This window comes from Pan troglodytes, chromosome 1 (assembly GCF_028858775.2).
Source record: "Pan troglodytes isolate AG18354 chromosome 1, NHGRI_mPanTro3-v2.0_pri, whole genome shotgun sequence".
In the NCBI taxonomy this organism is placed as follows: Eukaryota; Metazoa; Chordata; class Mammalia; order Primates; family Hominidae; genus Pan; species Pan troglodytes.
This window is the reverse complement of record NC_072398.2, coordinates 11,730,730-11,746,688: the sequence shown is the minus strand read 5'-3', so window position 1 is coordinate 11,746,688 and position 15,959 is coordinate 11,730,730. Positions and strand designations below refer to the sequence as shown.

The window sequence follows — 15,959 nt, the reverse complement described above, 5'->3', positions numbered from 1 at the left end:
GCAATTATATAATAAAGCAGCATTGAACTTATAACTACTGAAACACAATAAAAAGAGACCTTGATTAAAGATGAAAATATATATATTTTTAAGATATTGTTTCACATTGTCAACATTTCAGAGAAAATAGAATAGCTCAACAGATTCACTTAATCCCTTTGTTAGTCATCACATTTGATCATGGTCTCTGTTCTTTAAAATACATATTGGATTCACTTAAAGGTATATTTGATACTTTTTCCCCACCTCAGTGTTACTGGTAGGTTGAAAATTCTTGCCCTCTCTTTACATACTTCTGCCACATTTCCCATGAAGAAGAGTTATACTGTGGAAGGCAAACACTTTTTAAAAAATGACGTAACATATATCTTAGACCTTAGATCTTAGACATGTATCTTCTACCATATTTCCCATGAAGAGGAGTACTTACATTATGAAAGGCAAACACTTAAAAAAAATGATGTAACATATATGTTAGACCTGAGGTATACTTTGAGTATGCAATAGTGAACTGACTGCTGGTTGACATAATTACTGTGTTGCAAATCAAGATTTATTACTGATGGAAAATCAAACTTTTCTAGGTCAGTTGCAAATCTCAGCTTTCATCTGGGTTTAGGAGTTTTGGTTTTGAAATTCTGAAAAGAAAATCAATTCTTGTGAACCCTTGCATTTACCTGAGCAGTCCCTTACCCCTAACTGTGTGAGACGGTATTGAAAGTATAAGTACATTTGGAAGATTTTATAAATCATTAAGATCATTTTAACTTTAGATTTTAAAGGTGAGACTGGCTTTAAAATTCCACGTTGCTAGTTGACGTAAGGAGCATTTCCTCAATTGTCATTGGGGTGTCTTTGACAGTAATGTGAACATTCACCAGCCACTCTCAAATACAGGATTTGACGGAAGAATCAACAATTGCTGGCAACCCTATATATTCAGAAAAAAACTGAATAAAATAGGAAATAGTTTATAATGTAACCTACTTTGGTTTTCTTTTAAGGAAAATATCTTACATAACGAAGAATGCTATTTGATAAATGTAGATTTTCTTAGAAATATTCTTCACTTTCTCTATTCCTAGAAGTTTTAACCATTGTTTTCAAGTGTGTTGAAATGTTTGTTTTAATCATAAGGCAGGTCTTGCCAATCATATGTGTATCCAATCCCCAACCCTCAAGATAAAATTTTTTAGCTTAAAATGCCACCGAAACATTTCTCTGTAGGCGATTTCCTCTGGTTTTTCCTCCCTATGTACAATGAATAGAAGTCTTTTGCTATGGAAATGATGGAATAACAGTTTCAAATAAGACTGTCAATGAGATTCCAAGAATTGTGGAACAAATGTAAAATATAAAACTTTTTTTTTGAGACAGAGTCTCTCGCTCTGTCACTCAGACTGGAGTGCAGTGGCAAGATCTTGGCTCACTGCAACCTCCACCTCCCAGGTTCAAGCAATTCTTCCACCTCAGCCTCCCAAGTAGCTGGGACTATAGGCATGCACCATCACACCCAGCAAATTTTTGTAGTTTTAGTAGAGATGGGGTTTCGCCATGTTGCCCAGGCTGGTCTTGAACTCATGAGCTCAAGTGATCTGCCTGCCTTGGCCTCCCAAAATGCTGGGGTTACCCAGGCATGTGCTACGATGCCAGACTAAAACATTTTAAAGACATTTTTACTATATTATTTTTATTTGGATTTTTTATCTTTCATTCAGAATATGTTTCAGACGTTTTAAAATGTACACTTTCACACAGTGAAAATAAAGGTAGAGATGAATAACTTACTGTGTGTCAAACAATGTGCTATGCACCTTTCATGCATTATCTTATTTAATCCTAAGACAACTGTATGGAGTTAAGATGCTGTTTTTTTATCTTTATTATGCAGTTGAGGAAACTGAGGCTTAGACAAGTTATGTGGCAGAACCAAACTTAACTACATAGTAAGACTAAAACCCTCTTTAGTAAGAAAATTAAAGATTTTATAAAGAACTTGTAATTTTTTTTCTTATCAAAACAGTTATACAAAGTTACCCATGGAGATGAATTTTGCATTTACTTGGGATTAAATTCAAAAGAAATTTTTGCTGTAGTCTTTTCTCAAGGGGCATTGATACACTGATAAAATAGTGTCAACTATGGTTTTACAGAAGATAGAGAAATTCAGTTATAGTTGTATGCTGGTCTTTTTTAACGACTGTAAGAACGAGAATGAACCCATTGAAGCCTTCTGTGATTAACATATCATAATTTGATAGTTTAGTTTTATTTAAACTAAGTTACAAAACACAAGTGGTTATCTCAGGAAAAAATAGATGACACAGAAATACATATCTAAAGCTACATTCTCATATATGGAAACATTGTGATGAATTAGAGTAATCAATCAGGGTTCAGCCAGAGATGCAGAACCAGTGGAGATATGTATATATTAAGGCATTTATTATATAGGTTTGCTTAATGAGATTGTGAGGGCTGGGTAAGTAAGCCTGACACCTGCAGTGCAAGTGGTCTGGCCAGGATGATTATGATCAGGCTGGAATCCTTAGGCATGGGCTGATGCTGTTGGCCACAGGTGGTCAGGAAGAGAGGACCAAGAGCAGGGTAGAGTCCCATGGAAACTAGCTGTAGTTTATGTGCTCAGGGAAAGCCTGAACCCTTTGAAAGAGCTCACCTGGTTAAGTATCATCCACCTTGGATAATCTCTCATTTGATTTACTCAAAGTCAATTGATAAGGAACCTTAATTACATCTACAAGATCCCTTGACCTTTGCCATCTAAGGTAACCTCGTTGCAGGAGTGATATCCTGTTCTATTCATTGGTCCCACGCACACTCTAGGGGAGGGTATTGTACGGGGTGTTAGAGGGCTGTTATTTAGGCGCTGTGACCTTAAGCTTTGTGGCTGCTGCTGTGGAAGCCCCTCATAGACCCCTTCAGCATGAGAAACTTTAAAAATCCTTTCTTTCCACAAACTCACTTACCAGAGACCAGAGTAACTTCTCCTGAGAAGCCGAGGGATAATGTGTGATTTTCCTTTTTTTTTTTTTTTTTTTTTTTTTTGCATTTCTGTCCTGGAAGGGCTAAGCCTGGCCTGGCCTGTCAGTACCAGTCGTTTCTCTTACCACGTAACATTTTTAGACTTTCTTTTCACAGTGACCAACTATTCTGGGCTGCAGTGCGGCACCATAAAGGAGCAAATAAAAAAATTCTTTTGACTTTTTAATTTTTTTCTGACTTTAACCATTATTTGTCTTAAAGAGACCTGGCTATTAAGAAATCAATAAAAACTCCATCATCTGAGGATCTATTAGTTACCTGATAGAGTAATTTGGATAGACATACGGATGATTTTAACTATGCTAGAAGAATTCCTCTGAACCGCATGCTCTGTATTATAAGAAATAATTCTATAGGACTAGTTTTAGTCTTTTACTGAGTCTAGTTTTATATATCTAGTATGTATATATCACTTAGTGTATCTATGTGTATAAGGCCACAGTTCTTCAGAAATAGGTATGGCTTCATTATGAGTCAGGTTGGTATACCCAATGCCAAATATCACTTAATACTTTTCAGACCAATCGTTTTTACATCTGGGTCTATTTTATTTATTTATTTTTTATTTTTATTTTATTTTTTTTGAGATGGACTCTGGCTCTGTTGCCCAGGCTGGAGTGCACTGGCGCAATCTCGGCTCACTGCAAGCTCTGCCTCCCGGGTTCATGCCATTCTCCTGCCTCAGCCTCCCAAGTAGCTGGGACTACAGGCGCCCGCCACCACGCCCAGCTAATCTTTTTTTTTTTTTTTTTTTTTTGTATTTTTAGTAGAGATGGGGTTTCACCGTGTTAGCCAGGATGGTCTTGATCTCCTGACCTCGTGATCCGCCCACCTCGGCCTCCCAAAGTGCTGGGATTACAGGCATGAGCCACCTCGCCCAGCCACATCTGGGTCTATTTTAGTATTCATTTGAAAATTAGATGTTCCAAGCACTTACGAATGGGATTATTTGAATGCTCATAATGGGAGTAGTTTGTCAGCACAGTTTTTATGGGAAATCTGAAGGGATTTCCAGAAATTCATCAAGGATCTGACATTTGCAGGCTGTTTGGTCCTGAGGTTATGTGGGGTCAGGCTGGAGGAATCAGACATATGATTCCTGCTGTCAAAAAGGTGAATGATAGTCAAGTGGAAAGAAGACAATTGAGGAACAGTTTTAACAAAGTGCCAACATTTCCCTGATAGTGGAAGTACAACATGCTATGACAGTACGTGAATGAAAAGAGAAAATATCCATACGCACCTCTTAGATTGAAAAAGCAGTGCTTGCAATAATTCTAGACTGTGCTGAAAAGAGTCATTTTATCTTTGAGTATTTTTATAGCTCTTAAGGTCTCAAGATTATTCTTGCAGGATAGAAGACTATAAAAGTTAAAAATTTACAGGTTTTAATGAATAAGATAATGCTTATAAGATAATGCTAAGATTAGGAGGATCTTGACATTTTCTTGATTAAATGTAGGAGGTATAGGAATTAAATTTTATATAGTCTTTTGAGGGAGGTTTCCATTTAATAGCAAAATACTTAAGCTAGAGTGTTTTAATGGCACTCTGATCTACAGATTGAAAAATTTCTACTGATTAACTTTTAATTTCATTAACTCTTTTTTATACAATTCCAATCTGATGCTAAGCTGACCCAGTTAATTTTGTGTTTAAATTATTTTCATTTTTCTATTTCATTTATTTTTGTGATGTATAATTTAGCTCTATTTATTCATTATATATGTGTTTTCTTTTATATTTTTGAACATATTTTATATTTATAATAGTTGCTGTAAAGTCCTCGTCTGCTAGTTGTAGGATCTGGGCCATCTTTGCATTGATTTGTATTGCCTATACTCTTGTTGTTTTTGTTTTTCCAAAAAATATAGCTCACATTTCTAGTTTCTTTGTATCTGCTTATTTTTGACAGTATATTGGATATTGGGAATGACATGTAGTAGAGGCTCTGAATTTCAAGTTTTTTTCTGAATAGTGATTTTGGTTTTGCAGGCAGTTAACCTTGTTGGATTGAAACTTCAGTTTTCTCTCTTTTACATGAGGAGTTGCTTATATTTTTACTTAAATCTTTCAGCTTCCATCTGTTGCCATTATACTGGACTTTCCTCCAGCATACATAGTCAGCAGAATTTGGATAATTTTTTTTACAAAGATTTTGTAGATAACTTTGTGTCCAGGATTTAGCCCATCTAATTATTTTGTTGCTTGTGGTCCCTGAAGCATATCCTCTGATACCTCAAGCCCATAAAGCAGCAGATTGCTGCTGCCAGAGTAGCAGACAGATTGGGCACTGCATGCCCCAAGGCAAAAGGCAGCCACCTACCAATCATGCAACGTGCTGTTTGCCTTTTGAGAGATCTACTTTTCAATTTCTTCCTGCTTTTGGTCCAAGTGCCTTTAAGTCAATTCTTAAAAGGATTTTTTCCAAATTTTATAATAATTTCTATAGGAGAATTCACTCCAGTGAATTACTTCATCATTTTCCAAAGTAGAACAACTCAAAAGAAAAATAAAATTTAAAAGCTGATGCCAAAATTAAGGCCATTAATATAGATATGGTACAGCTAATACAGAGTTTTAGTAAGATTATTACTTGCCTAATCTGAGCACTTTATTTCCAGTAATACAAGCTAATATTCTGTTGGATGCTTTTACTAGATGTCACATTTGTGGTTCATACTGTACTTCAGCTTACAGTCATTCAAAGGATCTAGGTTATTTTCATCTGAATTTCTCCTAAGCCTGAGCTACAGAAAATGACAGGAGATAAAGAAGGAAAGAACATGGGTGGCCTTTGGTCTTTCATTCAGCAAGTGGTCTCACTTATTTTTTCTAATGTAACTTCAGCATTTTTTACCTCACTCAAGGGTCACAGTAATTATTAAAACAGCCATTGGCCGGGAGCGGTGGCTCACACCTGTAATCCCTGCGCTATGGGAGGCCGAGGTGGGTGGATCACCTGAGTTCAGGCGTTTAAGACTAGCCTCACCAACATGGTGCAATCTGTCTCTACTAAAAATACAAAAATTAGCAGGGCGTGGTGTTGGGTGCCTGTCGTCCCAGCTACTCGGGAGGCTGAGACAGCAGAATTGCTTGGAACCAGGAGGCTGAGGTTACAGTGAGCTGAGACTGTGCCACTGCATTCCAGCCTGGGTGACAGAGAAAGACTCCATCTCAAAAAAAAAAATCATCATCACGATATTTCACAATTTAATCTTCTAATCCAGAGACGGATGTGAAATACATCAATAAAATACAAAGAAAGCATAATTTCACAATTAATGTTTATGTGACTTCTTAATATATAATCCACGCACCTATAAATAATCTAGACACAAACCAATTTGCTTGAAGAAAAGACCAAAAAAAAAAAAAAAATGTTAGAGGCTCACTGTTCTATACTGAAGAGATAATTACAGTGTTCTATTTTTTTCCCAGAATTTAATTTTTCTATTGACAGGGTTGGTATAAGTAGATTAGTAGTTTATCTAGGTTGATAGAATGAAATTGGAATGGTTTTATTGTCTGTTTTATTACAGATACTTAGAATAGTGTTTCAGGTTATTTGCATAATGATTGAATCAACTTAATTGATAGTTATATATTTTCTTAGTTGACCTTGACATTTTGTGTTAAAAATTTCAACTCATTTTAATTTGAATTTTCAATTGTTTATGGAGTGTTCATAATCATTTTCAGGTCATTAATTATTAATACATTATGCAAATGACATGAAAAATCTGTTAAACCTTGGGGTTATTTTAAAATTGTTTGTTTTTGTTTAGCAGACAAATTTTTACTCTGACTGAATCTTCAAAACGTTTGTTTAACTATAATTCTCAATAAAAGTCATAAGACCAAAGACATAGAAGACACGTAAAGTAAATTAACAAGGAAGGTTAGACCAAGGAAGAAAAAAGAATAAGAGACTAAAGAAAGGAGGTACCTTTGGCTTTTTCATTGCTGCTTTAGGGACTGTACAGGACTTTAAGACATAGTGAGTTCCTGAAGATCACAGCTATGCATGGGAGGAAAAATGGAAAGAGTATGTTGGAGGAGGAAGTGCTGACATAAACAGAGATTTGAAACATTTGGTTGGTGTCAGAGGATGGATTGCTACTTCCTAGGAGAGGAAGCTTGGCATAGTAGCCCTTTAAGACTGAATACCTCTGTAGTACCAGTTGGAAATTGCAGTAGTAGAAACTGAATTTTAGCTTTGATTAGTTCAAAATAAATAATCATTTTAATTAACAGGTTCATTAACAATCATTGTCACCGTTATTATTGTCAAAGTTGTCAAAAATTTTTGAAATGTTTATCCCGGGGACACTATTCTGAAATCTACATGCATTATCTTATTTTTTTTTTGATCCTATGGAGAGGTATCTTATTAGCTTTATTTATGGATGAGAAAACTGAGGCTTAAAAGGTTTAATTAACTTGCTAACATCTTAGAGGTAATGAGTGGCAGAGGCTGGACTCAAAACTAAATCTGTCTGTCCCCCAAACCTATGCTCTTAATCACCAATAATAAAAAAAAAACCCCACAAAAACCCAGGAAGTATATTTAGCTTAACTGCTAATTTTAAGATCTCTGGTTTGGAGTTGGCCATTATGCAATATAAAATTTAAAAATTTTACATTATGGCAAAAATAGTGTTCTACCAATGTGAATAATTCAGGCATATGTTAGAGGTTGAACTGTTAGAGTAAAATATTTGGCCATTATTTCAGGGGACTTCAGAGGGCTGAATTTTTCAAGGAACATATTTATCATAAGGCAAAATTCTACTGCCATACACTAGTATTTTTGAAATGTTTACTGACCTTTTTTTCCTCCTCTCCCCTTAGGAAAAATTGGATGTAGGGGTGAGAAAAGAAGTCGACGGCATGGGAACATCTGAAATAAAATACGGTGACTCAGTATGCTATATACAACATGTAGACACAGGCCTATGGCTTACTTACCAGTCTGTGGACGTGAAATCCGTGAGAATGGGATCTATACAACGTAAGGTAAGGTGATAGAAAAAGCCATAATTTATAGAAGTAATTTTTTATGAATACACAAGCACAAGTCAAAAATAATTGGCTGATCTTTTTAGTCACCTGCAAAAGTTCATAATTTTGCAAGTGAAAGGGCAGATTCCACTGTAATAGACTCTTTAGCTTTGTAAAGTGAACAGAGTTGGATGTTACATCACTCATATATAGGCTTATGGGATGCGTGCATTTAAATATGAAGTGAAGAAATATACAGTGCCGTCTTCTGGATTCTAGTTTAGTACCGTTCACTTTGTCACTCCATGCTGTGACAAAGTCCGTTACTGACATCCCCTTGCTTACAGGAAGAGGCCCACTGTTTGGTAGTGATAATGATGCTCTTCCTGGTCTGTGCTGTTCTCTACTCTCTTCCTGATTTCCAGACATTGTCTTCAATTTCCCCAGCATGTCACTTACAACACATTCCTTGCAGTCTATCAGAATACCATGGCTTTTCCACACCTGTGCCCCTGCAGACTGTTTCTTCTGTTTAGAATAAACCTTTTTTGTCTCCCTGACTGTTTTCCATCATCCAGGGATTCAATTTATTTACCATTTTAGAAGTTCTTCCTGATGATATCAGCTTATCAGCTACTCCCTCCTTTGAGTTCTCATAATGTTCATCTATAACTCATTACATTTTATACACACCCTCTTTGTGCTATTTGATTTAGTAGGCTACGTATCTCTCTTTCTCTCACCACCCCTGTCCCCCACCCCCGCAAATTTGCAACTCCCCCTGAGGGAGTACATCATACTAGATTGTTCATGTTTTTACATATGACATGCAGCACAGTGCACAGAACCAAATAATACACATTATTTCTGGAAACATGAGACCTGGGAAAGGAAGGCTTTAGTGATACAGACCTTTTTATTTTCAACAGATTTATTAATCAAAATATGTACCCACATTCCAGTAACTAAATAGATGACTGTTCTTGTGATCTATTTAGAGTGACCAGTGCTGATTTTAGTGAAGGTGGAGGCCGACGCTGCAGGGACAGAGTTTGACTTGAGTGCATCCCGGTACAACCTTCCTCGGAGCTTAGCATAGAGATCCTCAGACAATTCTCCTGCAAGACTTAGATCATCATTATCATAAGATGATCCCTTGTTTTTTAGGTCTTTGATCTAGGCTCATACATTTAAGCGTACTTGCATGAATTTAATATTTGTGAAGCATTCCCTATTTCTTGCAACCACACTGTTTTAAAACTTTTTATTATAGATAATTTAAATTTATACAAAATAACGAATAGTGTAATGAACCCGAGTCTTCACCATTCAACATTTTCAATGCTGTCTTACTGTCGTTTCAATTACACCTCTAATCCTATGCTGTGTCTCACTAGATTATTACTGTTACTTATTTTCAACTTTTAGAGGTAATATATATATACATTGAAATGTAAACATTTAGCTGTAGAGGGTTTTTTTTTTTTCTTGAGACAAGAGTTTCACTCTGTTGCCTGGTGCAGTGGTGTGATCTCTGCTCACTGCAACCTCTGCCTCCTGGGTTCAAGCAATTCTCCTGTCTCAGCCTCCTGAGTAGCTGGAATTACAGGCGCCCACCACCGCGGCCAGCTAATTTTTTTATTTTTAGTAGAGATGGGGTTTCACCATATTGGCCAGGCCGGTTTCGAACTCCTGACCTCAGGTGATCCACCTGCCTCGGCCTCCCAAAGTGCTGGGATTACAGGCGTGAGCCACTGAACCCAGCAGCTGTAGAGTTTTAACAAATGGATACACTGGTGTGACCCACAAGCTTATCTCCATGTGGAACATGTCAAATTTCCAAGAAGTTTCCCAACATTCCTTTCTAGGTTATTCCTGCTCCCTTTCCCCCAGGGGCAACTATTCTTGTGATTTTTTTTTTTTTTTTTTTTGTCTCGCTCTGTCGCCCAGGCTGGAGTACAGTGGTGCAATCTCTGCTCACTGCAGTCTCCGCCTCCCGGGTTCAAGTGATTCTCCTGCCTCAGACTCCCGAGTAGCTGGGATTATAGGCACGCGCCACCACGCCCGGCTAATTTTTGTATTTTTAGTAGAGAAGGGGTTTCACCATGTTGGCCAGGATGGTCTCCATCTCCTGACCTCGTGATCTGTCCGCCTCAGCCTCCCAGAGCACTGGGATTACAGGCGTGAACCACCACGTCTGGCCGCTCTTGTGATCTTTTTCTGTCATGGAAATGATCTTGTGATAATTTTTCTGTTTTAGCTGATGTTGAATTTTATATAAATGAAATTCTATAGCATGTACTCTTTTGTCTATGCCTCCTTTTGCTCGGCCAAAGGTCTGTAACATTTATCCATAGTGTTCCATGTTTGAGTCCAAATTGCTTAAGCTACTTTTTGAGGTCCCCAGAAGCCAACAAGCCAGAAATTAAACTAAACACAATCTAAGGAGGGGGCGGGGGTCAGAAAGGAAAGGAAGAGTGTAATTGTGACTTATTCTGTCTTCATTACTAGACTCTGAGATTGGAACCAAGTCTTTGATTTATGTATTTTCAGTATCTAGCAGAGTGCTGGAACCATAGTAGGTGCTCAATAAATGTTTCTTGAATGAAAACATGTATTTTCAAGGATGTGGAGTTATAATTGAGTGGGTGAGATTACCCATGCACCTGCTAACTTAGTCTTCAACTGCATTAGCTTTGCAGAATTATGAGCCAGGGTGAGCTGGGTTAGCATTCTCACGGTGAACAGCTAATGTTGTCGAAATTGTGGCAGAAGAGGTTGATTTGGTTTTAAAGCAAATTTTTCTTTTGATAGTGATGTTTGGTCATGGTTCTTCTACTAGATTTAGCAGATGTTATTTTTTTCTTTTTTTCTTAATATTTTACTTATAAAAATTTCAAATATAAAAAAGTTAAAAGACTAAACCAATGACCATCCACATACCCTTGAATTAGAGTCAACAATTATTATAGTTAGCCAGATTTGCTTTCCTTTCCTCCTGTCTTTCTTTTCTCTGTGTGTGTGTATGCAGTCAGACATCCACAGTACAGTTACATAGCATTAAGGTAATTCTATTACATCATTGACTATCCTGTTTGTATTCATATTTATTCTGTTATCTCAATAATATCTTTTCTAGTTGATTAAAATCAGGATTCAATACAAATTCATGCACTTATTTATTTTTATGCCTTTCAGTCTCTTTTAATATAGAACAAATTCTCAGCTTATTTTTTTCCTGTAGCATCGAGTTTTTTAAAAATCCATGCCAGTTATAGAATGCCTCATGTTCTGGACGTGTCTGACTTTTTTTCCCCATTGCCTATGCTCTTGGTAATTCCCATGAACTTGCAGCTAGGTATAAGGCTATGCTGTCCAAATCACTAACTGCTAGACACATGTGGCAATTTGGTATTTGTATATAACTCGAACTAGATGAACACAATTTTTAGTTTTGTTTAACTTTAATTAAATTTTAAAAACGCACACTTAAATTGTTGGAAAACTTTTATGTATGTTTGGAACAAGTTGGGTATGTGAATCTACTTTTCCAACCATGTCTTTGGTTCCTGTTTTCGTGCCATTTTAGTCTGCTGGTTTCTTTCTCAGGAACACGGCTGTCTTTCCTCTCAGTGTTCTCCCTGAGCTTTTCTCTACACTTCGCTTCTCAAGTGTGTCTTCCAAAGTACTCATTTTTTTCTTTGGTGCTGTTCTGTTCGTAAGCCCTTTCTGTACCTTTAAAATTTTAGTTTTCATGCTTTTTTTTTCTTGTCCTTATCTCACCCAGCTCACCTTTTTATCTCAGCTTGCTGTTCTTTCATCTGGTCTGCTGGTTTATTATCTCAGCATATTTTCCCATTGTGAATTTCCACTCCTATTTTATCGAAGTCATAACTTGCATCCTGAGGACAGTTGAAATTGTTTTTATGTTTAAGTAGCCTCCTGCTATTTCAATTTTACTTAGCTTTTTAAAAATAGCAATGATTACTGAATTTTATTAATAAAGAAGATAAAAATCATGTGTTGTGTCTTTTAACTTGTTGATAAAATAACTAAGTTACCAGACCTCCAATTATTAAAGAGTTCTTAAATTCACAGAGTAAACCCTACTTGACCGTAGTGTATGATTCTTTTGAAATTCTACTAGATTTAATTAATTAATATTTTATTCAGAATTATTACATGTATATTTATGGGGGAAGTTAATTTCTCTTTATGGACATTGAATTTTGAATTTCATACAATTTTTGTGTTTATTAATTTTTATGTGTCACAAAACACCATTCTACTCTGGTCTTTTTTCCAACCATTTAAAAATGTAAACACTATTCTTAGCTCATGGGCTATATGGAAACAGGTGATGTGCTGTAGTTTGCCAATCCTTGGTCTAGACTAGTCTGCCATGAAAGGTAGCTGTTCTTCGAAACTTTATCACAGCTCACCTGTGAAACCAGCTGGTCCTAGGTCTTTTAAATATTGTATATTAAATTATCTTTTCAATCCTTTTCTAAAGAAACTGGTCAAATAGAGTTGGATTCCTTTTGATTAGTCTTATTTGGCTAAAAATCTATTCTATTCCCCTGGAATACCCAGTTTTGTTTGGTTGGTTGATTTTTGGTTTTGCCATGGAGTTGCACACAGTATTGTATTATTGTAATTTCCCATTCTTTGTGTTTTTACTTTCTGTTTTATCTTTAGCCTGGTTTGTGAGAGCTTTGTTTTATTTATCGTCACAAAGAATCAAATTTTGAGTTTATAAATCTTTTCTAGTACTTTATTTGACTTCTAGTTTAGTAATTTCACTTAATCTTCATTAGTTCCACTTTTCAACTCTCTTTGCTGTTCTATTTTTAGGACATGAAAACAGCAAGTTCTTTCATTTTAGTCATTTTTTTCTTTACTAATCAGGGCACTTAAGGCTATAATATTTTGCCTTTTAATATAGATATATCTGTGTCTCACTGATTTTTTATATAAGGAGTTTCCTCTTTACATTGCTTTCTAGATAATTTATAGTTCCAGTTCCTAGATTTAGTTCAGTACACCTGGGTAGGTGTATTCAATTATCTTGCTATAAATGTTGAATGAAGATAAGCACAGATGGGAACAAATGGTTCTACTTATATATAGTACACAACCGATCTGTGCTGTCAAAAGTCTGCAAGGTGGTGAACCTTCTGAAGGATAGGGATAGGAAGAGAGCACTAAGGAGGATTTTGAGATACCGTAATGTTTTCTTTCTTGAGCTGGGTGTTGGTCATGCAGGAATGTTCACTTGTGAAAATCATGGAACTGTTTTCTTAAGATTTTTGCATTTCTCTTTCCTAACATTATAGTTTCATAGAAAGTTCAAAAACAAAAAACTATCAAAAGAAAAAAATATATGTATACGTTTTTATCATTTAGATGATTTATAAGCATTGTGCAGTACTTATTATTGACCAGTCTATGTTCAGAACTACTGTATGACTGGTGTGCCAGTGCAACGTTAGCTTTGCTGCTTTGTACCAAGTTTGCTTAGGCTGAGGATCAGTCATTCAATGTAGATATGTGAAAAGGCTCTGCTGTTTGTTTTACTCGACTCATTGCATTTTTTGAGTAGTTCTTTAAAATGATAACTGAGATGGGCAAGGCGATGGGGGCTTGTAATTCTAGCTATTCAGGAGGCAGAGGGAGAAGGATCACTGAAGCCCAGGAGTTCAAGACCAGCCTGGGCAACATAGCAAGACCCCATCTCAAAAAAATGAAGTAATAACTAAATGAATAAATGGAATGGCTAATTTGTTTAGGGAGCTGTGCATATGATTTTATCTGAACGTAACAGCTTCACAGTCCCCTGTACCTGCCTTTTGATTCTATCTGTTGCTATGGCTCAGCTGTTTGAGTACACATCTCCCTAACTCTAGTTTGGAAAAGAGATGTTGGGAGTAATGGCCTTATTTTTGCTTTCTTACAGGCTATTATGCATCATGAAGGCCACATGGATGATGGCATAAGTTTATCGAGATCCCAGCATGAAGAATCACGCACAGCACGAGTTATCCGGAGCACAGTCTTCCTTTTCAATAGATTTATAAGGTACTTTTTCTTTTGTAGGCGTAGTTGTTTGATACTTCATTTTCATTTCTTTATTGGATATGCAAATAGACAATTTAAAAGTATGCTATGATGGTAATAAATCTCATACTGTTTGGTAAGTCAGCAGAAACGTTAGGAAGTGTTAATGAGATGATTTAATGTCTTTCTTTTAAATAAACTTTTAAAAAGAATATGGTTTTGGAAATTGGATGTGTAATTTGTAATTGATAGGTATAGATTAGGATGATTTAATGACTACTTTTCCTTGTACTGAACCTATTTAGTTCCTTTTTCTTTTCCTTTTTTTTTTTTTTTTCTTTTTGAGACAGAGTCTCACACTGTCACCCAGGCTGGAGTGCAGTGGTGCAGTCTCGGCTCACTGCATCCTCTGCCTCCTGGGTTCAAGCGATTCTCCTCCCTCAGCCTCCCGAGTAGCTAGGATTACAGGTGCTCACCACCATGCCTAGCTAATTTTTGTATTTTTAGTAGAGATGGGGTTTCACCATGTTGGCCAGGATGAACTCGATCTCTTGACCTCGTGATCCGCTCTCCTTGGCCTCCCAAAGTGCTGGGATTACAGGCGTGAGCCACCGTGCCTGGCCTAGTTCCTTTTTCAATGAGGGCAGTGAAGCCTATATAGCTGCTGAGTTTTGATATGTATTTTTTTAAAGTAATTCTCATAAGAACTGTTCTTCCACCTAATAATTGCAATAATTGCATATCTACAGACTAAATTAAACCTGTGACCAACGTGTTTTCTGGTAACATTATACCAACATGTGCTCTGACTTGCGAGAGATTGCATTTGTCTCTTTAAACTTTGCTAATTTGATGGGGGAAATTTTTGTTGACCATCTTTCTTCATTTATTTTTTCTTTTGTGTTTAATCCTATTATTTGTTAATATTTCTGTTAAGTTGTTCTGAGCTTTTGTTATGTTTAGAGATATTCATTTCCTGTCATCATAAGTTGCAAACCTTTTTACCAGTTTATTGGTTTGGGAAAGAATTTGAAAGGATTTTTGTAGTAGTTGAATTGGTAAATTTTTTTTTTTTTTGGCTTTACAGCATAAAACAAATCTCCCCTACTCAAGATTATATTATTTTCTACTTTTATAAACCATCTCTTTTATAAACCATACACACTGTGTGTATACGTGTGTGTGCCCGTATGTAACCAAAAAATGTGCACAGCATTTGGCCACACATCCTAAGTGTTTAGTCCATTTTTCTGCCTCGTCTCAACTCCAAGCCTCATCAGATGCAGTAAAGCTTAAATCGAATGGGGTATGCACCACATTTTTGTATTTTTTATTACTTGTATTACTTTTCAGTATTATTTGTATTCTTGTAGTTTAATATAGTATTTACTTCTTATAGTAAAAATTTATTACATTTTAATGCATTATAAAACTAGTCAAGAAGTTCTGCTTGGAAATTATAACTTATTTTGGAAACAAACTTAGCCTTTTCATATCTTGTTCTTCCCACTAGTTTTTCTTTACTAGAGCTGATCAATCCTATGATAGGGATTGAGCAAATTAATCATAAATCTTTGAAATTGTCAATTTTATATTTAGTCAGCACTGACTTCTTCAAATATGAGGGACTTTTTAAAATTCAATTTGACTGCTGTAGAGTATTCAGTGGCACTGCAGAGATACCATTTGGTAGGTTAATTTAATACTAGACCAAAAACTGGTTATTTGTTTTGAAAACTATTTTGTGGGAAAGCTACTATCTCAGTGTTATAGACATAATGTAGTGCTAGTATACCATAAGTGACATTTTTTTATGCTGGCTGAAATACCAAAAT

The 15,959-nt window shown here is 36.0% G+C and overlaps 1 protein-coding gene across 22 annotated transcripts in view; it reads left to right on the top strand.

Moving 5' to 3' along the window:
- Positions 1 to 15,959, top strand: part of RYR2 (ryanodine receptor 2) — a 788,912-nt gene that overhangs the window by 383,905 nt on the left and 389,048 nt on the right. For all 22 annotated transcript variants that reach the window (XM_063790296.1, XM_063790294.1, XM_063790292.1 and 19 more), the window contains 2 exons: positions 7,918 to 8,082; positions 14,024 to 14,145. In XM_063790296.1, coding sequence (XP_063646366.1) covers positions 7,918 to 8,082; positions 14,024 to 14,145 — 287 coding nt within the window. The remainder of the gene's footprint in view (positions 1 to 7,917; positions 8,083 to 14,023; positions 14,146 to 15,959) is intronic.